This window comes from Mustela erminea, chromosome 5, assembly GCF_009829155.1.
Source record: "Mustela erminea isolate mMusErm1 chromosome 5, mMusErm1.Pri, whole genome shotgun sequence".
In the NCBI taxonomy this organism is placed as follows: Eukaryota; Metazoa; Chordata; class Mammalia; order Carnivora; family Mustelidae; genus Mustela; species Mustela erminea.
Genome location: NC_045618.1, coordinates 71,096,244 through 71,120,482, shown reverse-complemented (window position 1 = coordinate 71,120,482; position 24,239 = coordinate 71,096,244). Strand labels below are relative to the sequence as shown.

The 24,239-nt window shown below is 37.7% G+C and overlaps 1 protein-coding gene across 1 annotated transcript in view; it reads left to right on the top strand.

Moving 5' to 3' along the window:
* Positions 1 to 23,473, top strand: part of DMXL2 (Dmx like 2) — a 155,991-nt gene extending 132,518 nt beyond the window's left edge. Inside the window, 20 exon segments of the mRNA XM_032343728.1 lie at positions 884 to 1,011; positions 2,742 to 2,792; positions 2,795 to 2,836; positions 2,839 to 2,988; positions 6,670 to 6,848; positions 9,030 to 9,160; positions 9,697 to 9,782; positions 10,196 to 10,397; positions 11,462 to 11,579; positions 13,856 to 13,918; positions 14,712 to 14,798; positions 14,881 to 15,002; positions 16,307 to 16,445; positions 17,108 to 17,168; positions 17,302 to 17,429; positions 17,947 to 18,024; positions 19,668 to 19,759; positions 20,407 to 20,459; positions 21,674 to 21,891; positions 22,048 to 23,473. Of these exon segments, the coding sequence (XP_032199619.1) occupies positions 884 to 1,011; positions 2,742 to 2,792; positions 2,795 to 2,836; positions 2,839 to 2,988; positions 6,670 to 6,848; positions 9,030 to 9,160; positions 9,697 to 9,782; positions 10,196 to 10,397; positions 11,462 to 11,579; positions 13,856 to 13,918; positions 14,712 to 14,798; positions 14,881 to 15,002; positions 16,307 to 16,445; positions 17,108 to 17,168; positions 17,302 to 17,429; positions 17,947 to 18,024; positions 19,668 to 19,759; positions 20,407 to 20,459; positions 21,674 to 21,891; positions 22,048 to 22,257 (2,338 nt within the window). The 3' untranslated portion in view covers positions 22,258 to 23,473.
* The last annotated feature ends 766 nt before the right edge of the window (positions 23,474 to 24,239 follow it).

Here is a 24,239-nt window from a genome sequence, read left to right as displayed (position 1 = left end):
ACAGACAGAGATCATAAGTAGGCAGAGAGGCAGGCAGAGAGAGAGAGAGGAGGAAGCAGGCTCTCCGCAGAGCAGACAGCCCGACGTGGGGCTCGATCCCAGGACCCTGGGATCATGACCTGAGCCGAAGGCAGAGGCTTTAACCCACTGAGCCACCCAGGCGCCCCTCAAATAAATATTTTTAAAATATGTATTTTCTCATCCTTAGGCTATGACTGACTCTTAAAGGAGTTAGCTTTACTTTTTGCTTTTATATTTTCCCCAGCTCCACAAAGATGAGGGAAATAAATATTGAGGCACATTTGGCTTTAGGAGTAGATACTTCTAAGGTATGATTCTCCAGATTTTAGTTCATATTTTAATTCAAGGTTAAGCTCGCACAACTTTGCTGAACTAAGAAATGCAAGAAAGTAGTACCCTGAAACTTCCTAATAGAGTCTAGTACCAACTGTAGTCTTCTTCCTCTCAGATTCCTTTTTGTTTTTTAAATAAAAATGGGTGAATTTAGAAAAGATTTTCAATTATTAAGTGACATCTAAAAAAGATTTTAAAAAGACTGAAGGTCATATTCCTCAAACCAATATTACAATGTATGTTAACTGTTTAGAATTTTTCTTTTCTTCTTTTTTTTTTTTTACCTCTTAAAGTAACCTCTATACCCAACATCTGGGTCTTGAACTCATGACACTGAGATCAAGAATTGATGTTCTACCAACTGAGCCAGCCCGGTGCCCTCAACTAACAGAATTTAAATAAAAACTTAAAACATGAAAAAAAAAGACTAAATGTCATTATAATCATTTAAGAGAACTATATATAAAGTGCAGTTGATTTTTTACCTCTGGTAGAATGCTAAATAACTGAACCTTATTTGTATCAGCAGTCAAACAGAAGGAAACCAGTTTACGGGAATGGCTTATCAGGGACTTCTTTTAAGTGATCGCCGAAGGCTGAGGACAGAAAGTATTGAAGAACATGCAACACCAAATTCTTCTCCAGCTCAATGGCCTGGTGAGAGTTTAAGTGTTCTTGTTTGTTAGTTTGTTTTTTAAAATCTACTATTTGGTAATTCCATTTTAAAAAGTTATTAACTGGTTTCCTGATTGTTGTTCTTTGTGGATTTGGAGAATGGTTTTTTATTTGTTTTTGATGATGTCTTCTGCCATGGATTAGGAATTCTTAAGTACTATAATGTTGTCTGAAGACTCAGAAAGTTAAGGCTTCAAAACCCAGCTGTGTTGACCAGCATAAAAAAGCAAGGTTTAACATCTTTCCTAAGGGTGAGCACATCCTCTTCCTTATCCTTAGAAATCCTAAATTAGGGAGCAGTGTCACAGAGATATTTTCACAGATGTGCCAGAAGGACTACAGTTATTCTTGAGTGTAAATTTGTATGTGGGGATAAGAGTGGCCGTTATGTGGCACTTCTTTCATGCTGCCTGTCAGTCCTTCTCTTCCCTGGTTAGCTCTCCTCATTCTCCACATCACTTAATTCACACCTTCTCCACTTTCTTCAAACCTTTTCCTGGTCTGCTCTGTCATTTCGTTTTTACTCTACTTGCTTTATAACTGATTGTTGTGAAGAGTGGCGGTAGAAATAAGTGACAAAGTGTGTATTTAATATCCACTTATGCATAAGTTTCTGCAAACATTGTCTTCATTTTAATTTTTGTATAGCTTTCACCCAGATTCTCCAAATGTTAGTATTTTGCTGTACCTTGTTTACATTCATCCCTCTCTCTCACTGTGTGTACATATGTATTTTTTCTGAAGTATTTAAGAGTAAGTTGCAGACATGATACCCTTTTACATCTAAATATATCAGTGTATCTTTCCTAAAAACAGACATTCTCTTACATAACCATAGCACAGTTTTTAAATTCAACATCTTCACATTGATACAATATTGTTATTCTAAACCATAGATCTTTCAGAAATTTCCCCGGTTGTCCCACTCATGTCTTCCCTATAATATTTATTTGTAATGTCTCATGAGTCTCCTCTGATACCGACTAGTTCTTCATTTTTTTTTTTTATTTTGTCTTTCATGATTGACAATTTTGAAGAGTACTAACCAGTTATGTTTTAGAATGTCCCTCAATTTGGGTTTTCCTGGACTTTTATTAATATAAGACTCAGGTTATGTATTTTTAGCAAGGATAGCACAAAAGAGATATGTGCGCATAGTGCAGGATAGCAAGAGGCACGTGATGTCGACTGGTTCCATTACTGGTGCTGTTAACTTTGACCACTTGTTAAGGTAGTTTTTGCCAGATTTCTCACTTATTAAGCTACTCTTTTTTCCTTGCAATTAATAAGTTTCTTTTGAAGAGATAGTTTTAGACTGTGTAGAATATTATACTTTTACCCACTAATTTTAGCATCTAGTGATGATTCTTGCCTAAATCAGATATTACTGTGGGGATAACTGGATGGTGATTTTTTTCTGATTTTATATCATTCCTTCCACTTTTAGTTGAAATTGTACTATAAGGAAGGGCTTTCCTTTCTCTCCTTTTTATTTATTCACTCATTTATTCACTCATTTATTAATATAAACTTAATGGGTCTTCTATCATTCCATAGGCTATAATCCGTTTCTATCATTTATTTTGTTGCTCAGTTTATGGATATGATAAATATTATGTAATATAGATACATAATTTTGGTAAGTTACAAATTTGGATTTTTTTTCTTCTGGAGCTTTCTGCTGATATACTTCTTATTATATACCCTAACAGGTGTGAGCTCACTCATTAATCTCTTGAGTTCAGCTCAAGATGAAGATCAGCAAAACTGAACATTTTGTTGTGTGAAGCTGTTGTTGCTGTTTACTTAAGTTATTGATACATGCTCTAGCTACAAATTCTTCCAATGAACTGTTTCGACTTGCAGCCCACCCATTAAATAATCGAATGTGGGCTGCTGTTTTTGGAGGGGGTGTGAAACTTGTTGTGAAACCTCAAAGGCAATCAGAAAATATTTCAGGTAAGATAAATTTGACACAAATAATGTATATAAATGTAAATAATTTCCAGTTGTTAAAGTAAATTATTTTTTAATGTTTTAAGAATTTTTATTTTTGAAAATAAGTGATGTTTAAATCCCCCCCCCATTTTTTTTAATGATGTTTAAATTATAATCATTCTGGTTAGGATAGTAAATAACTAAACTCAATATTTGAATAAAAAATGCAGCTTCATTTTTTGATAAACCAGGATACATTTGAGGTAGATAAGAAATAGAGGACAAGTAAAGGTAAGTGAGGAGACTGTTAAGGAATGGAAAGGGAAAGGATAGTTTTTTAGAGAAGAAGATTTAAATAAATCCTCATAATTTTTATGGACTATACCAGCAATTGCTTCAGATTAGGTTCATGGTCATGCGTAAGATAGCCTTTCCAGTCATGCATATGGTTTTTTAAAGTTCCATTTTCTGTCTTTTTTTTTTCCTCTACGTACTACAATGTATTTTTCATTCCCCTTTTTTAAGATGGTAGGCTATGGTGAGGTATAGACCGATGCCATGGGAAAGGTTTCCGTCTTGGTGCTGAAACATCTCAGTTATCCCTAGAAATTGTCCTGTTACAGATGAGGAATCAGTGGCACAGAGTTTAAAGGGCACGTTCTAATCTGTGTCCTTACTGCCCAAGGTTGAATATTATTTTTTAAAAATATATTTATTAAAATATATATTTATTTATTTATTTATTCTTTTGCTTGAGAGAGTGTGTGCCCAAGCAAGGGGAGGGGTGGGGCAGGGGAAGAGGGAGAGAGAGGGGGACAGAGAATCTTGAGCAGACCCCATGTTGAGCATGGAGCCTGACACAGGGCTTGATTTCAAGAACCTTCAGATCATGACCTGAGCCAAAATTAAAAGTCAGATGCTTAACCGGCTGAGCCACCCAGGTGCCCCTGCCCAATGTTGAATTAAGTGTAAGTCTGTAAGTCAAAGTATGGAAGGAGATCTTACCCACTTTCATTGCTTTCACTCCCACTATTTTTATGAGGGTGACTCATCTTTTTTTTTTTTTTTTTTTTTTTAAAGATTTTATTTATTTATTTGACAGAGAGAGAGAGAGAGCACAAGGAGGGGGAAAGGCTGAGGGAGAAGGAGAAGCAGGCTCCCCGCAGAGCAGAGGAAGCCCCATGTGGGACTCGATCCCAGGACCCTGGGACCATGACCTGAGCCAAAGGCAGTGGCTTAACCGCTGAGCCACCCAGATGCCCCATGAGGGTGACTCATCTTAATCTAGTTCCTACCTTGTTATAGTCTACCTTGAATTTGAAAGTTTTCCCCTTAAATCACTTCTTTCTCTTCCTGAATTTTCTATATTTTTTCATGGTAATTCATTCATCGAATGAATTAATGCTTAAAACCTCTGAGTGCACATTATGTACATTCACTTAAAACCTACTGCATACTAAGCAGTGTTCTAGGCTTTGGGGTGAGTAACACAGACAAATTCCTTACCTTCTTTACATCTAGTGGAAGGAAATTCACAGTAAAAATTTAACAAATAAATAATATTTCAGTTATGATAAGAACTTTGATAAAAATACAGCAGAATAGGTGGCAGGTGATGAAGTAAGGCATGTAAGAACAGTCTGGAGTGGTCCTAAAATACGTTTCTGATAACTGAGCAGAGTTCTGGGGAAGTCAGGGATCATGCCAGACAGGTGTCGGGGGCCAGAGCCTCTCAGGCAGGTGGTTAAGGTAGGAATGAATGAGTTTGGCCTTTTCTAGGAACTACAGAGGAGGCCAGAGTGGCTGTCTTGAGCTGGGGGAGTTTGGACAGAGACAGGGTAAGACAACAAGCTGGGGGTGAGGTCATTTAGGATTTCGTGGATGATGGTAAAGACTTCAATTGTTGTTTTAAAGAAAGATAGGAAAATTACTGGCAGGAGTGACTTAATCTGATTTAAGTTTTCACAGAGCCTACTCTGGCTGTTACATGGAGAATAGGCTATACAACAAGAATAAAAGAGGGGGGCTATTGTATAAGTCCACTTGAAAGATAGTTGTGGGTTACCATCAGAATGAGTGGATATACCCAGTGTGGTATATACAGAAATGGAGTGTTACTCAGCCATTAAAAAGGAGCAAAGCACTCATACATGCTACAGCCAACAGGAAGCTCGAAAATACACGAAGTGAAAGAAGCCAGACACCCCACTCATCAAGGAGGACTCTGATTCTCCCTCTGCCCCTCCCTACTACTTGTGTGTTCTCTCTCTCTCTCAAATAAATAAAATATATTTTTTAAAATTTTATTTATTTATTTGACAGAGAGAAAGATCACAAGTAGGCAGAGAGAGGGGGGGAAGCACACTCCCCACTGAGCAGAGAGCCCGATGTGGGGCTCGATCCCAGGACCCTGAGATCATGACCCGAGCTGAAGGCAGAGGCTCAACCCACTGAGCCACCCAGGTGCCCCTAAATAAAATATTTTAGAATTATAATTTCCTGTAATGAGTTTTTAAGAGAGGAGTGGGTTGACTTCTACTTTCTAGCCCTCCCCTGTACAATTAGGTGTTTGCTTTATGTGTTCCTTTTATCTAACGATTCTCAGTCTTGACCACCCACCGTACTAGTTCGCCCTCCTGAGGTGATCATCCTCCATCTTCTCTCTGGTTGGCGGAGCAAACCGTGCCTCACCCTCTGACTAGCTCAGGAAGGGTTAGTGAGGATCGCCCATAGAATAAGCTCCCAGCTTCACACCCGCAGCCGTGGCCTATCCTAACTCTGGACTGTTCTAGTTATTCCCCTCCCCGCTGCCTGTCGGGCAAAAATAGTTTACTTCTTGTCAATCAGGTAAAAAAGAATTGCAAGCTGCAAAATAAAATGTGTGCGTTTATTTGTGTTCTTTGGAATTGCAGTCTGGGAGACACAGAATTGACCGAAATTGAAAGCATGCTCTGGAGGACAAGGGGGCTACGGTTTTTAAGGAGGAAAGAGGGAAGTTGTTTTGAAGGAGATGTGATTGGTGCTGGTAATGCTACGTTACCCTAATACGTAGGTGATTAGCTGCTAGGACTACTGCTAGGTGAAAAGTCCATTTATGTCCATTCTAAATGCAGCAGATGCCTTGACTTTTAGTGGAGTCCAGCAGCAGGTATGAGAACTAGGGGCAGGACATGCATAAACCCCACTTCCTCAGTGTCCTCCTGGCTCCATTTTAAATAACTTTCTTCACAGTGCTTACTCTAGTTTATTCTCTCTGTTATCCTCATTCATCCAAACCCTTAGTCACTGGTTTCTGCTCTTCCTCCTCCTTTTCACATTGAGCTTCTGCCTTTAAAGATGTGCTTTACACCCTGCATCTTCAGTGAATTTTTCTTGAACAGCATAGCCAGAAATAATCTCTCCAGCATTAATGAATATGCCATTTATTTGATGCATTGTACATACAAATACTTTAGTTCCTATTCTGTGCAGCGCACAGGCTGTTCATGGCAAGATATCCTTCGATGCTCTGCCCTCCTCTGCTTCTCTGCCATGATGACTGGAAAACAGATGCAGTAACTAGGAAAGTTTAGAAGCACAGATAGAAGTCATTTAGTCTAAATTAAAACATTGCAAGAGTAGGCTGAAAAGTCAACATTAACTCTTTGAATTAATAATGGGAAAATAAATGCCGGGTTTTTTTCCTCTTCTATCTTTATTCAGCACCTCCTGTTCCTTCTGAAGACATTGATAAACACCGTAGGAGATTTAACATGCGAATGCTTGTCCCCGGAAGACCTGTAAAAGATGCTACCCCTCCACCGGTGCCTGCAGAGAGACCATCTTACAAAGAAAAATTTATTCCTCCTGAACTTAGTATGTGGGATTATTTTGTTGCAAAGGTAAGGGGTGTGAGGAGCACAAGCTTTGTATGTGTTTATTAATTCTTATGTAAGCACCACATAGGAATGACAAGGCAGCTTGTGGTTTGAATAACTGCTTTTTATTTCTATTTTTTCGAAGATTTTTTTTATTTGAGAGAGAGCAGAGCCAGCAAGAGAGCATGAGTGGGGGGAGAGGGGCAGAGGGAGAGGGAGTTGCAGACTTGCCACTGAGTGCGGAGCCTAAAACTCCATCACAGGACCCCAGGATCATGACCTGAGCCAAAGGCAGATGCTTAACTGACTGAGCCAGCCAGGTGCCCTGAACAACTACAGTTTGGATATTTAATTTCTCAAGTCCAGAAACTGAATAGTCATTCAGAGATGATCAGATACTTGATGATGATCAAATACTTGATATGGATGAAACACATGAAAATTACATGGGATTTAGGTCTAAAACAGAAGTCAGATTTATTAATATGTAATCAGCGTCATGGTTTTCTAGTGACTGGAGTACTTGTATCTGCCATCTAGGTTCCCTTCATCTCATTATCAATAGTTCTTTTAGTCACCATGAAATTAGAGCAAGAGGAGGTGGGTGGATTTTTTTTATTTTTTAAAGATTTTATTCATCAGACAGAGCAAGCACAAGTCGGAGGAGGGGCAGATGGAGAAGCAATCTTCCCACTGAGCAAGGAGCCCCATGCGGGACTCGATCCCAGGACCCTGGGATCATGACCTGAGTCGAAGGCAGATGCTTAACCAAATGAGCCACCCAGGTGCCCCCGCCCTCAAGGAGATTTTTATTACAATTAACTTAAAACCTATAAATTGATTTGTAAAGCATTATAGTTTTTTTTAAGGAATTATAGTTTTACATGTCTCAGTCTCCATATATAGCTTTTAGAATTTAGAATTAGATTTCCTTCACTGTAGCTCTCTGACAGTTTTCATAAAGTTGAAAAAGTTGATAAAGTTTCTCCTTTGGTATTTATGTTTCTTTAGACCTTTCTAACTAGTTATGTTGATACTTAAGAAAAACAGTTGATTTTTAATATTTCTGTGACATGCATCTTATTTTTTATTGAAGTGTAGTTGGCATAGGATGTTATACTAGTTTCAGATATGCAACACAGTGATTCAGCAATTGTACACACTGTGTTGTGCTCACCACAGTAAGTGTAGTCATCAGCTGTCACCATACACATTTTTACAGTATTATTGACTATATTCCCTTATGCTGCACTTCTCATCCCTGTGAATTATTTATTTTATAACTGGAAGTTTGTACCTCTTTACCCCCTCACCTATTTTGTCCATCTCCCACACCTCTGGAAACCACCAGTTTTTTTCTCTGTATGATTCTGTTTCTGTTTTTCATGTTTTTTATTTTTATTTTTTTTAAAATATTTTATTTATTTATTTTAGAGAGAGAAAATAAGTGCACATGAGCAGAGGGAGGGGCAGAGGGAGAAGCAGACTGCCTGCTGAGTGGGGCTCAAGCAGAGGACCCTGAGATCATGACCTGAGCCCAAGTCAGCCACTTAACTGAGCCACCTAGCACCCCAGTTTGTTTTTTAGATTCTATATATAAGTGAATCATGTGGTACTTGTTTTCTCTGATTTATTTCACTTAGCATAATGTCCTACAGGTCATCCATGTTGTCACAACTGGCAAGATCTCATTCTTTTTCCTGTCTGAGTAATATTTCTGTGTGTGCATATCTTCTTTATATATTCATCTATCAGTGATATTGAGGTTGCTTGCATAACCTGGCTATTATAATTAATGCTGTAAAAGTATTTCTTTCTTTTTTTATTTTTAAGATTTTATTTATTTATTTGACAGATTACAAGTAGAGAGGCAGGTGGAGAGAGAGGAGGAAACAGATTCCCTGCTGAGCAGAGAGCCCAGTTCGGGGCTTGATCCCAGGACCCTGAGATCATGACCCGAGCTGAAGGCAGAGGCTTTAACCCACTGAGCCACCCAGATGCCCCTGTAGAAGTATTTCGGTTGTAGATCGCTTTCAGTTATTTTATGGAATCTGAGAGTTTTGCCTAGTTTTCTTGACCTCTTTAGGTCTAGTATCACTTGTGAAAGGAAATATTTGCTTAGAGAGCACTTAAAATATTCAATATTAAGTTAGGAGAAAAACAACCCAACTATATATTTAAAAATAACTTTACCTTTTCTTGCAGCCGTTTCTCCCTTTGTCTGATAGCGGTGTTATATATGATTCTGATGAAAGCATTCATAGTGATGAAGAAGAAGATGATGCTTTTTTCTCAGATACACAAATACAAGAGCACCAAGATCCAAATTCTTATAGGTAAGAATTTTTTTTAATAAAAAAATTTTTTTAATAAAATTTTTTTTAATAAAAAATCCTGATGTTAGTAATTTTAAGTAATATTATCATGAATTTATATAAGAACTGACTAATATTTTCAGGTTAGTAATTCTGTAGCTTTGAGGTAAATTTCTCGTCAATAGAGTATTTCTTTAACATCTAGTTTTAAAGAATAGCTTCCATATAGAGTGGAAACAAACATTTTTAGTGAGAAAAATACATAATTTGTTTATGTACTTTTAGAACTTAATATATATTCATTGATATGCTCTTAGATTCCATGTGACTGTGTGGTAAATCCTTTTCCATTAGGTAATTTTCAGATATTTTAAGTGTGACATATTGTTACGTATTTTCTATTTTCAGAGACTACAAAGGTTCAAGTTGTCAGAAAAAAAAAAAACAGCTTTTTTTTTTCTGCCTTAGAGATTGGGTTAAACAATTGACAGGAATCATTACTGTGCTTCTCGATGTTATTTTCAGTGAAGGCCACTTTGTTTGTTTTCCTTGAACAGCTGGGCTCTTCTGCATTTGACAATGGTTAAGCTAGTACTTCACAATGTCAAGAATTTCTTTCCCATTGCTGGGTTGGAATTCTCTGGTAAGTAATTAATGTTCTTAAATATAATAAAGTAGCATCAGGTTTTTCTTCATGAAAATCTATATAAAAGAGCATTAGGTACTAAAAATTAAAGATTTTATGAGGTCTTATGTTTCTTAGACCCCAGTCTATGATTTTAATTCATAGCAAGAACCACTGTTTACCCATAGGATTGAAAGAAAAAGCAAGAAATCAGACTAGAGAAGCTGCACATTTTCTAAGTTCATTTTAGAGAATGGGCCTTCTGTTTTGTTAAAAGCACTAAGAGTCCAAATGGTGTAAGATTAACATTTTCAGGTTTATTTGTGTTTTCAGAGGTGTTGGCTCTAAAAATTCAGATTTTTAAAATATGTGGATGACAGTCACCAATTTTTTTTAATCAAAATAAGATGACATTTTCTATTGTCCTTTAGAGTTGCCTGTGACATCACCATTAGGTATTGCTGTGATTAAAAACTTGGAGAACTGGGAACAGATCTTGCAAGAGAAAATGGATCAGTTTGAAGGTCCACCCCCTAACTATATCAACACATATCCAACTGACCTTTCAGTGGGAGCCGGACCAGCTGTTCTTCGAAATAAAGCAATGCTAGAGCCGGAAAATACTCCATTCAAGTAAGGGTACAGTCATAATACTCATGAGAATGTAGCCTGGTTTAACTTGCCCAGAAGATAGTTTGGCAAAATGTACCCATATTATGTTTATATAAAAACATACATAATTCTGAAATTGCAGTTCTCTTTCTAGCAGTATATGATAAGGAAAACATTAGAAATCTGGATAGAAATATTTTTCACAGCGTTACCTGTGAATTCAATAGACTTACTGCTTTTATAATCAGAAAGAAACCCATCTATTATATTTTTGCCCTTATTTTAAGAAATTTTATGGAAATATTTTGGAATAATAGTCCCCATATACAAACAAGGTGCTACTGACATTTGGGCAGTAATTTAACAGTAAATACATTAAGGTTTTTTACTGATGTTTTGAAATTCTACATGCCCTCCTGCCTGTCCTTTGGAGAAGCAGCATGCTTTTTATGAGGCACCTGTCCCATAATTAAGAGTATTGCTGATAAGCTTGAAAGAGCAAGGCTTTTTAGTTGGGCTATTAAAAATGAAATCTGTGACTTTATATTTATTGGGGATTTATATAACCAACAGAACCAACCCTACAGTATAATTTAAAAAGAGAATAAGAACTTCTTTTGACTCTCAGCTCAACCTGTTCATTCAGAGAAACTGTAATTAGGGAATTAATTGCTAGATGAAGGGAAAATTTTTAAAAGAACTAAAAATTGGGGCACCTGGGTGGTTCAGTGGGTTAAATCCTCTACCTTCGGCTCAGGTCATGATCCCAGAGTCCTGGGACGGAGCCCCACAGTGGGCTTTCTGCTCAGCAGGGAGCCTGCTTCCTCCTCTCTCTCTCTCTGCCTGCTTCCCTGCCTACTTGTGATCTCCACCTATCAAGTAAATAAATAAAATCTTTAAAAAAATAAAATAAATAAAAGAACCAAAAATTAAGAGAAATAAATTATGAAATTTTGTTGAACTTAGTGATAGAACTTATTTGCAATAGATAGTGGAGGTTTTTTTTTCTTTTTTTTTTAAGTTTCTGTAAATACGAAGCATATTTTCTACAGAGTAAAAGAAGATATGTTAATTTTTTCTAATAGATCCCGGGATTCTTCTGCACTCCCAGTCAAACGACTCTGGCATTTCCTTGTTAAACAAGAAGTCCTTCAAGAGACATTTATTAGATATATTTTCACGAAGAAAAGAAAGCAGAGTGAGGTATTTTGAAAAAAAAAAAATTTCTGTTGTAGTTTTTGTTTAGTTTTAACATTTTTAATGAAGTCAGTGCTTGATTTACTTTTTGGTTGGAACATATTATCTTTCATACCTTATGGGTAATAGTTTACCAAACTGCAGTGTATTTCTTTTATAAGATAAAATCTTATAATTTTCATCTTAAAACAGTGAAGCAACATGGGTCCCTTGGTAAATCCTCTATAGCCAACTGAAAATTGGTCCTTCCTGTGCAATACTTGCTGTTGGGTGTTTACAAATAATAAGTATTGTGATGGATTATTTGAGCAATTTAATATATAAATGACTATGTAATTTTTTAATTTCATTTAATTGGAAAGCTAACATAGCCCTTTAAAAGCATCTAACATTTTTAGCACTTAGAAATGAACAGGATAAACTTTAGAAACAAGAAATTCAGAATAATTTTGTGAAAGAGAATAAACTATAGAAATACAAGATGAAGGAAATTTGCTTTTACAAAGTGAGGCAGAGGTCCTGCATTGCACAACGATTTTTAGGCTAAATATAAATTAACAGTGTAATACAATGCAGCAAGAAGGATCAGGAATTTGAGAGCCTGGAGCTTGAGAACCTAAAGTTATCTCTTCCTTATAAAATGAGGGGTGCACAGATCTGTTATATGAGCATATTAGTCCATTTGGCTACTCAGTGAGGTGAAAGTCAGTGCTCAGGGTAAAGTATCAAATGAGATTAAAGATTTGGCAAATAAAATCTCTGAGAAAAGAGTAAAGAATTATATTTCACTTAGGAAAGCAAAAACTTACATGGTTCATTTTCCCAAGGTAAAATGTATAACTTCGTCTCTGTTTTCCCCCATACTTGGATTAGCAAAACCTACCCGACTCATTGTTTTCATGAATCGCCCATATCTAGATGGTAATAGTGGTCAACCCTTGTGAATAGTCATTTATTTTCTGTATGGATTTAAAATTATGTACCTAAATGAAGAAGTAGGGGAAATGAGCTGTGGGGATTCTTTGGAGTCTTAGAAGCTTTTTTTGATAATAAGATCCAGATGATACTGAAATCATTGGTGTGTTTATTAGGGTTTGTTAAGAAATCACAGAACCAAATTCTTCTCTTTCATTCAGTCTACTGTTTACAGTATTTCCTGTAGTGATTCCGAGTCCAAATTCCGTAGAATAACATAAAAGACTCTTGCTTAGTTAGGACTCTCTTATTTATTCCCAGAAAGCTCACTGAAGGATCAATTTTTTTTTTGAGTATTTAGTTCTTCAAATTATGAAATGTAATGATTCACTGAAAATATATTTTAATTATTCATATGGTTTGCGGTGGTGGTTTGGTTGTATTGTCAGAGGCTCGGAGTGCTATGGGAAGCCAGGGGTCTAGGTTGCTGGGACCCTCAGTTTTGTCCTTCAAGATCTCTCAGGTTTCTCTTTTTCAAATAAGCCTCTCCCTCTTTCTGCCCCTTTGTCTCTGTGTTTTTGGGATTAGCAGCCCATGCTGTGTGTTTTCAAATTTTCTACCAGCAGAGGGAGGATCTCCGTGAAGAGGGGGATGGGATAAAGATAAATTGAACATTTCTTAAAATTCTGTGTAAGCATTTGTTGGCTCCACAGATGGGAAGTACATGGTGGGAGTTGGAATGGGAGGAAGAATTTTTATCGTGTACCCTTTTGTACCTTTTGAATTTCAAATTACTGAATGGAATTACTGTCTTGTCCAGTGCTATCCAATAGAACTTTCTGTGATAATGGAAAATTTTATTTGTTTTATATAATAGCAGCCACATGTGGTTATGGGGCACTGGAAATGCACCTAGTGTGACTGAATTTTCTTTAATTTAAATGGTCATATATGGTTAATGGCTGTTGTACTGAATAGCACACATCTGCTGAAAATTTTTCATTAAAGGAAAAAGTGTTAAAGCTGTTAAGACAAAATAAAATCTGGTCACTGAGTTCAGAAATATGGAACAATTATCAAAACTATCCATTCAGTAAGAGTGGTTCATCTTTTTAAATCATTAAATAGGACTTTGGTACTTGTGAATTTGATAAATTCCATGAATTGACAAACTAATCTTAAAAATTCTAAATTCACTCAGTTTTTCTTTCTTGATTTTGTGTTTTTAAAAGGAAAGTTTACACATTAATTTTTTTTTGACCATCTTTAAGTTATGGATTGACCATTTCAGTGTGAAATTTTTCATTCTCTTTATGATTTCGTTTCATGCATGTGTTTTGTGTTTGTGACGGTGTGGTGTTCATTAGTCTGTAGAAGAACATGTGGAACAGGTCAGACAAAACTGCGTAGTGGAAGATTCCCGCAGCAAGGTAGTATCCCATGCTCTTGGACCTCGCTCGTTCTGAGTTCAAGGAGCTAACCTTCATCTCTGATACTAACCATGCTGGCTAATCAGAATACTCAATGCTCCCATACACCTCAGTGGCCTTGGGGAGGAAATTCTCCACCGTCCCCAACTTGCTCTTCCTAAGCACTCATGCTTTTCTTTCCTTCTTCCCGCTGTATCTTCACGTCTTTCCCTTTCCATCTGTTCTTAGACATGGTGGTTTTATCTTTCCTCCTTGAAAGGAGAATCTTCTGAGTCTGCATCTTCTTTCATGCCCCTCACCTTTGACCCTAAGCCAGCGCACTTTCTCATCCATCTCCTTTGTCCCTTTCTAACTGTTCTTTCCAACTTTCCTTATTCCTGTCTTAGCACCCTGTTTTAAAATGTTTGTTTCTTACATCACTCCTTTATCTTAACTGTCTTTTTCCTCCACTCTGTGCCTGCTAATGCATACACATTCTTACCGCAGCGTCCACACACTTTTGGAAGAGATGCAAGTGGCATACTACTTTTACTAATGAAAACTATGCTACCCATCTTTCGTGATGGCCGTTAATCAGTATCATCCCCTTATCACATCATTTAATCGGGGTGATTACAGGGCATCAGAGAATTTAAGCCAATTGCAAAGCTAAGTCTCAAGATACTAAAATTACTGGTACCTTTTTTCTTGCTGCTGCTGTAACATTTTCTTCTTGTCCTCTTAAATTTTGTGGAATGTGTGTGTGTCTCACATTGCTACATGACAGCTGAAACTGCTGATAAACATTTTGTAGGTTGAAGCTGATCTGGGCTATCCAGGTGGGAAGGCGAAAATCATTCATAAGGAATCGGATATGATCATGGCATTTTCCATTAATAAGGTAAAAGTTTTAGTCATTATAAAGATTGTACTTTTTTTTTTTTTTTAGTGAAATTGCTTAAATTACTGACTCTGCTTTATAGGCGAACTGTAATGAAATTGTTTTGGCCTCAACACATGATGTACAAGAACTCGATGTTACCTCTCTGTTGGCCTGTCAGTCATATATATGGATTGGAGAAGAATATGACCGAGAATCCAAAAGGTTAGTCTGTCTTGTGTAGTCCATTTAAAAAGAGGTTTTAAGAACCCATTAAATGGTTATGCACATGATTTGAATTCTCTTGAAAAGTATATATGTCTCTCCCTTTATTTGGGTAGAGACATAATTGGTTTAGCTGCCAATAAAATTCTTACATCAATGAACAAATTACTCACACTTCTTCTATTAGACATGGAACTCTTCATAGTGTTGGAGTCAGAATATTCCCCCCTTCCAAAACCTAATGCCAAAACTGCAACTTTGACATTTAACCCCTAAGAAATGTCAGGAACTACATAGTATTCAGTAAATTCGGCTGATTTGGATAATTCAAGCAAAAAGTAGAATATACCAATATATTAATTAGACTGATTAGTGTTTCTTCTTATCACCTGACAAGCATATTTTTACAGATAACAATGTAGACAACTTCAGGGTGCCTGGGTGGCTCAGTGGGTTAAGCCTCTGCCTTCAGCTCAGGTCATGATCTCAGGGTCCTGGGATCAAGCCCTGCATTGGGCTCCCTGCTCCCTCCCTCTCTCTGCCTGTCTCTCTGCCTGCTTGGGATCTCTCTCTCTCTCAAATAAATAAAATCTTTAAAAAATATATAGACTTTACTTTTCAGTGACACTATAGATACTGCACCATCAGTGTTGTGTAACACTGTCCTATTTTGGGGTCTCTCCTCCATGTTTGCCCTTCCTCTTGCTTTTCTCCAGACTCTTGGACATTTTATGTGGTTGGGAAATGGTGCATCACAGCTTCTTTCCTTGTTCTGTCGGGTTTTCTGTTTTCTTAGCATATAATATTACTACAGAGTTGAGGTCAGCTTATAATATTACTACAGAGTTGATATAACCATGTAATATGATACAGTCCATCACAAAAATTACTTTAACATTTTTATATGATGATTATTAATACTTCACTTGAAGAAATCTTTAAACTGAGATTTCTTTAAAATGTAGGAATCTGATACATGGAATAACTGTATTAGAAAGACCTTATCTTTTCCTATACATGATAAAAAAATATTTGTGTTTAAATCTTTCAAAACCTACATTTGTTCCAACTTGTGCAGCAGTAATATTGCCCCCAGACAATATTGAATTTATAAATTTTGTCTAGAGGGAAAAAGCTGACCAGTACTAAAGTAGCCTAGGGTTAGGAATTACACCTACATTTTTCTTGTGGATATTTATTCACTCTTTTAAGTGAAGACCTGTGGGTACATAACACAAATTCCAATTACAGAGCTGCTTAAGAGAAAATGGGACTTGCACAGTAACACACGAATGTCTTTACAGTTCAGATGATATTGATTATCGTGGTTCCACAACAACGCTTTATCAACCCAGTGCAACGTCCTACTCAGCAAGTCAGGCACACCCACCGTCATCTCTGCCCTGGCTGGGCAGTGGGCAGACCAGCACTGGAGCTGGTGTGGTAAGTTATTCACTATTACGGATAGTTACTGGATATGGACTCACCCAAAAGTAAGTTGAAATCACTTTGACCTAAGAACAATCCTAAAGATCAGGGGCAGTGACTAGTTAGCACCCCGTAATAATAATAGCTAAGATAGCGTGACTCTCTTGTGTCAGGTATGAGCCTTCTGTTGTAGCAACCCTATGTCGTGGGTGCTTTTGTCGTCTCCCATTATCATTTTATAGATGAGCAAACAGCACCAAGGAGTAAAGCAGAGACAAAGAGGAGTTGTGTCTACTACAGGTGTTTGAAGAAATGTGTCTATCACATTGTTGCTAGTCACTATAGTTAAAGGGTCCCGTTCTCATGTTCTGCCCCAAAGAATCTGCAGATATTCCTCATTGTCCTCAGGGAGGGCACTTGGAGAAGAGTTCCTTAATCACTCAGCGAAGCTGCTTGGTATCTGCCCAGTTTGTATGGGCCAGGGCTATGCCAGTGAGTGACTGCTTCCGCAGCCTGTTAAGACAAGTGTCCTATGTGAAGTGGTTCAGGGTGTATGTTAGTAATAATCCAGCTGTAAGAGAGTAAAGGTTATGAGAATTAGAGTTGGGCTGAAGCATCTTCTCCTGTGTCTCTTTTCTGATGCACACAATGAATTTGTCTTTTATCTTCTTTTAAAGCTTATGAAAAGGAATCTACATAATGTTAAGAGAATGACCTCCCACCCAGTCCATCAGTACTGTAAGTGTTTTACTTGTGACCCAGAGCGTTGTAAATGGCCTCTGTCATTTGGAAATTCGTTGATAGAATGGGAAATACTGGAACTCTATAGCTTTTTCATTTCTTATTTTCTGCTTTTTCTTTTGTGTTTCAGATCTCACAGGAGCTCAGGATGGCAGTGTGCGAATGTTTGAGTGGACACGACCTCAGCAACTTGTCTGTTTCCGCCAGGCGGGCAATGCAAGAGTTACCAGATTATATTTTAATTCACAAGGCAACAAGGTTGGCTCTTGGGGCTCAGTGCTAAATTCATCTGAAAAAGATATTTATGAGTAGATGGTTAGTAAAACTACACCTGCAAACCAGTGACCTGGATTTAAGCTGGGCAGGCAGTTTATTGGTGTCTGCTTGGACACCCCTCTCAGCTCCCATAAAGCACAGGTCTTCAGAATTGTGTATGGATCAGTCATCCATTTAAAGATTCTGAACACCGTGACGATAAAGAGCGCTTTCTGTTGAGTGTGTATGCTGGTGGTACGTATAAGCACAGTCAAGCACCTGAGAGAAACCTAGTTTTTTACTAAATTATCTTAGACACGTTTGGAGGAGAATGAAATAGGTATGGAAATGCATTTTAAAGGCTGTAGGATATTTATAGTGCCTGACTTGCGTAGAAACTACAGTAATAGAAATAGGTGTAGGCAGAATGTTAAGTGAGGTTCGAGTGACTTCATCAATGACTTTGCCTTCAGTTTGCTCACTAAGGAGCTGTGTTAAACATTTATTGCTATTCTTACAGTGTGGTGTTGCAGACGGAGAGGGTTTTCTGAGTATCTGGCAAGTAAACCAGACGGCATCAAATCCTAAGCCTTACATGGTGAGTACATCAGCATTCCCAGAGCAAGTATAGAGGTTGCTTTGTTGTGAAGTGTCTATTTCAGACACTAAATCTCATTGGATATTCCCTCATCGGATCTGTTGAGAAGGGGGCGTCTCTGCCCAGCGGCATGGCTTAGCATCCGTTATTGCCCTCGTTTAAACCAAAAAGATTGTTTTTTCAGAACTTGAAGGATGACCATTATATTTGAAAATGTTCAAGGGCTTTCCTTGTATGTGGTCCTACTTCTTTGAAAACTCTAACTTCTTGATAGGTTTTTAAGGTAGTACCTAAAATGAATCAACATGAAATGCTAACAGGTTCTGTCTATTCTAATTTGCTCCAGCATTTTTCTTACTAAATTAACCAATTCCAATAGGTCACTTCATTCATTAATCCAAACCCTATTAAAACATCTGTTGATGCAGACAAAACGTATCTTCACTTGGTGGGAGCTCAGGTAGGGCTGGGAGGTAGTGCTGTCTTGTGCAGAACTTTAGGCTTCATGTCTGTCGATTTTAGTTTTCTAGACTATATGTTTTTAATTATGTATAGAAGATATTTCTCTTAAATTAGTGCCCTATAGACTATCATAACATCTTTACAAAAATGGAAGGGATTTTGAATCAGCTTCACTCATTCCTGGACACCCTCCTGGGTCTTTGCCTCCAAATTTCCATTCATTCACCTGATCCAACAAGTAGAGTCCTGCCTGGCTCCGTAAATCACTTCCTATGCCTGTGGAACATTCTTAGGAGTGGGTTGGGGCAGCCCTAGCTCTAGATAATTTGCAGGACCACTTTTGACCCTTTTATTATTGCTAAAAGTCTTCATGTGGAAAGAAAGAGGTGGTAAGGAAAGGTCATTGTTTGCATTTAGGTTACAAAGTTAATTGGACTTGAGCTCTTCACACTGTAGTCTAAGACCACAGATGGGCATGTAGGATTTTCCCTCCTTGGGTTATTATTGTTTATTATTTGATTTATTTTTTAATTTATTTTGATTTATATTTTATTATTTGATTTATTTTTATTGTTTATTATTTGGTTTATTATTATGATTTATATTATTAAGTAAAGTTTATTAAATGTATTTGAAATCATTAACACTGAGTTTGGGCCCTTAGTGTAATTAAATGCTTAGTTAAGTTCATCCTATCCTTTGTTAGATAATCTAAAAATAAAACTTTACTTATTTATTATTATTTTTTAAAGATTTTATTTATTTATTTGACAGGTAGAGATCACAAGTAGGCAGAGAAGCAGGCAGAGAGAGGGAGGAAGGGAAGCAGGTACCCTGCTGAGCAGAGAGCCCGATTCAGGGCTTGATCCCAGGACCCTGGGATCATGACCTGAGCTGAAGGCAGCGGTTTTAACCCACTAAGCCACCCAGGCCCCCCTAAAAATAAAACTTTTAATTCCATGGTTTTACTATTACAGTTTTAAAATATAAATATTTAGCTAATAGTGGGTATTAGCTAAATAATATGCAAATAATAGCTAATTTTCTTATCACACTCTCTATTCTGGATGTTTAACAACAGTTCTTAGTTCACGCATCTACTGCTAGCAGAACTGTGTGTGTGCACAGTTTCAGCTTGTCTGGGCTTCTAGGTAACATCACTTGCCTTTTGTTTCTTATAGAGTTGGCAGTGCCACAGCAAAGCCACAAGTGACTTCGCATTTATTACCTCTTCAAGTCTAGTTGCCACATCTGGACAGTCCAATGACAATAGGTAGGTTGACAGAAGCATAATAAGAAATAAGCACATTTTAAGCAGAAAGGTATTCCTGCTGCAAAGTATGGTCTTTTTTACTTAGTACTGAATTTTTCTACCTCGTAAATACAAAACTTTCTGTTACATAATCCTTATCTCAGTAGTTTTCCTTATTAAGAAGAGAAAAACAAGTACTTGTAATTTAGGCTCTCAATAAGCAGATGTATTTATGGTAAAGCTTCCCCCCCCACCCCCCGTTCTCAGGTCAGGTTATTGAGACTGTAGCCATCACACTCAGTACTATCTTGGAGCTGACACTGCTTTCACTGGCAACACATGCCATCAATAACACCTGTCATTTCCTGGCAGTGGGTACCCCTGGGGTCAGAAGCATTAGAGATAGCATTGTGGTAATGGAAAAGATGAGGGTTTGGGGGATGAGATGGCAGAGACACGGGGGGCCGTGTGAGACAGAAATGTGCAGTTCGAAAAGGATAAAATGTTAGAAGAGAGGTATCCCCAGCTTCTGCCCTCACCCTAGCTGAGAATCATTGCTTTCTAAATATGAGTGAACAAAAAAGATAGTAAGATGCAATGAGTAAAAATATTTGACTTGAAGCCAGTAACAAAAAGCACATCGTAACCATTGTTGTTTTCTTTTTAAGAAATGTATGCCTGTGGGACACATTGATATCCCCTGGAAACAGCCTCATTCATGGTAAGTGAGTTAAGGTCTATGATTTTTAATACACTATGAAGGAATGCTTTCCCGGTTTTATTCTAACCAGTGAGTGTTTACTCATGGGTTCTAAATGAATATCTGGCTATTTTGCTGAGGTAACTATCCAGCTAGCATAGAATAGTCTTTATATTCTATTTGGAAAATATGGTATGGAGATTGGCACTACTAACAAGGCTTTTTAGCAATTAGTTGCAAAGTATTTGAGCTCAGTAGAAAGGAGGTATTTTAAAGAATTACACCTAACTATAAAATAAAGGCTAACCTTACAAGAACAAGAAATGCAAACAATGCCATCCTTTAAGACAGTGTTCTCAGCTGGTGTCCCAAAGATCCCTTTTTCACACAATGATCTTGAGAGAAGGCTCCACACTCCAGTATATTTCGGCTAAACACAGCTAGGTGGATTCTTTTATAGAAAGATTTTTCACTCTTTTGAAATGAGTATAGTTATTTCTCTTCAAATGGTTTTTCTTTGAATAATTAACAGTTCTTCAAGGTGTACCACATACTGGGTTTAAGGCTTTACTTGCATTGAAATGCAGAGAATCCTGAGAAGGCTAACTCCTTACCTTGTAGCTGGTCATTTTCACATAACGTGGTTGAATTTGTGACTTACCTGACAAGAACTTCTGATGAGGCTGTATGGACAGGAACCGGGAGAGGGTAGAAACCCATCCTGGTGGGCATTAAGGTGGGGCTGAGTGGATCATTGAGAAGTTTGGTCTCCTCTGCGCTTTTTGCTTCTACAGGCTTCTTGCAAGGCAGCGTAACCTTTAAACTTCCTGCATGTGTTTTCATATTGAGATTATGGATAAGAACCTTTTTTTCTGGGGCGCCTGGGTGGCTCGGTGGGTTTAAGCCGCTGCCTTTAGCTCGGGTCATGATCTCAGGGTCCTGGGATTGAGCCCTGCATCGGGCTTTCTGCTCAGCAGGGAGCCTGCTTCCCTCTCTCTCTCTCTGCCTGCCTCTCTGCCTACTTGTGATCTCTGTCAAATAAATAAAATATTTTTTAAAAAAAGAACCTTTTTTTCTGTCATTGGATCTTTTTTAATACTTGGGTCATGAGTATAGAAATTGAAATGAAAAATTTGACAGTAATTTCTGTGTTATTTCAATGTGCATTTAAACACTTCCAGAATTGGCAGGATAGCCGTTGTCTGGGAAAGACATCTGGTGTTTTCCTTCTTCAGGTTTCACCTGCCACGATCATGGCGCCACGGTCCTTCAGTATGCGCCCAAGCAGCAGCTCCTAATCTCTGGAGGTCGGAAAGGCTGCATCTGCATTTTTGACATCAGGCAGAGACAGCTGATTCACACATTCCAGGCACATGACTCCGCTATTAAGGCTCTGGCTCTGGACCCCTGTGAGGAATATTTTACTACAGGGTCAGCAGAAGGTAACATAAAGGTGAGTTAGTACAAGAAGTTGGAAGGTGCTGGAGATTACCTGTGTGTGCTCTCAAGACTGGGGAACAGAAACCCCACGGCACTCTTTGATCTTTGGTCTCTTTCTTTCTCTTTTCTAGCGACTTACCCTTTGTGTTTTTACTCTCTTTTCCACCAGGTTTGGAGGCTAACAGGCCATGGCCTGATTCATTCATTCAGAAATGAGCACGCTAAGCAGTCCATATTCAGAAACCTCGGGGCTGGCGTCATGCAGATCGACATCATCCCAGGCAACCGGATCTTCTCCTGTGGGGCCGATGGCACGCTGAAAACCAGGGTGTTGCCCAATGCTTTTAACATTCCCAACAGAGTTCTCGACATTCTCTAGACTTAAAGGTTGGGGCTTTATTTTTATGAATATTTTAATGAAAATACACTGTCGTAAATGAATAGGCATTTCTGCTTCTTAAGCAGCTGTTCACACACTGAAAACAATGCAGAGAATCCCTATTGTAGAATCTGAGACTGACCCCAGCTGAGAGTTGCCCATACAGGTTGGTAGACTGACTGCATGTACCTTATTCTCACACTGACATACTCTAAAACAAAACAAAACCCTAGTATTGTATGAAGGGTAGCTATTCTTTACAGCATTTAGTAAACCTGATTCAGAAAGCATTTGAGGTTAGAAAGCATGTTAGTAAGTTATAATAATGGGAAGGACCTTTATACCAAATTAAGGAGGAAGATGTTGCTGATTCAGGTTTTTCTTCCTAGTCTTACCACTGATGGAAGCATGCCCGCAGGCTACTGTGTTCAGGGAAGGATAGTCACAGGGTGTGAGAAGGTCTAGATCACCAGAAGCCCTTTCTGAGCTGTGGCGCAGCGTGCAGGGACCAGTTCTCTGCTGGGAGAGGTCATTTCCATTCTTTCCTGCTGATTATTTTTCCTGTTAGTGTTTTTACTGAGCTAGTACTGTAACTTGCAAATGAGTGCAAATTTAAATGCATCGTTTTTCCTTACGATTTGCACACTCACATTTTTTGGACTGCTAGTTTTTCTATTTAAATATCTGCCTTCATGTTAGGAATGTAATATGTGAACATGACATATTTGTAGTTGACCGAACATACCAGCTTAGTACTTTTTCTTTCAGGGTTAAACACCCCCCACATTTAAGGCTATGTTGAAACTACACCAATAGAGCATTTCATATCATAATTTAAATGAATGTTAGGCTTTTTGTGGCCAGTTAATAGTTGATGAGATCGGTGATATTATTTATTACCACAGCCTATTGTATAAACTATGCAGAGTTAAAATATTATTTGCTTATAAATTATTAGCCAATGTTGTCATATTTTGATGTACCTCCTTGGTTATGACCAAAAAATGTTCTTGAGATATTGAAACCAATGTCTGTGTGTTTAAATGTTTACCAGCAAATTATCTCATCATGTTAATGAGAATGTTTAATGCCTGTGTGGTAAATAGTAAAAATATAATGGCATAAAAGCACCTTTCTCTGGAGGCGATGTGATGTTCGGGCTGTGAAATACATATGTAAAAGAAAAATAAATGTTATTTGTTAGAGTTTTACCTTAGTTTGGTCTGGCCTTCTTTAACAGTATTTTTAACCACTTACTTTAAATGTGAGTAAATGTTTGACTGTTAAAAGAATTTTTAAGGCTACTAGGCTGTTCATTTATTCACAGATATTTACTGAGTACTTTTCTGTAGCAGAAACCATTCTAGAAAATGGGACACAGTGTGAGCCTGACAGAAGGCACTCAGCATTGGGATTTAGCTGGGTAAGAGCTAATGTGACCATACCTTTTCTCACTTACTGAATTAAATGATGATTTTGCTGCTTACCCCGGTGAAGGAGCTGAGCTGGCAATAGTGCTTATGTGGAGTCAAGGTAAGGGAAGGAGGATGTCTGAATACATAGAAACACAAATTTGATAAAAATTGCAAATATATACATACACTTACCACAGTGTATCTAGTTAGTATATGGTATCCTGTGCATGCTGCCTCTTCTCCACCTTTGTATCTATTTTCCTAAAGTAGTGCCAGCCAATTTATTTTCTCATATTGTATCAATTACACTTTTTAAAAAGGACTTTAAGCGGTTGTCCTAGAGTTTGCAGTGTGCTTCTCAAACTAACTTGAGCTACTTTCAGGTCACCTTATGCATCACACAGAGTGCAGATACATTATAACACAGTATTCCCAGTTGCTCCCTCCCATCACTGCTGTCATTTATTTCCTTGTCTATAACCCCAGTACATTGCCACCGTTATTACTTTGAAAAGTTACCTATTAGATCAATTATGAACATGAAAAGGAAAAATTTCATTTTACTTC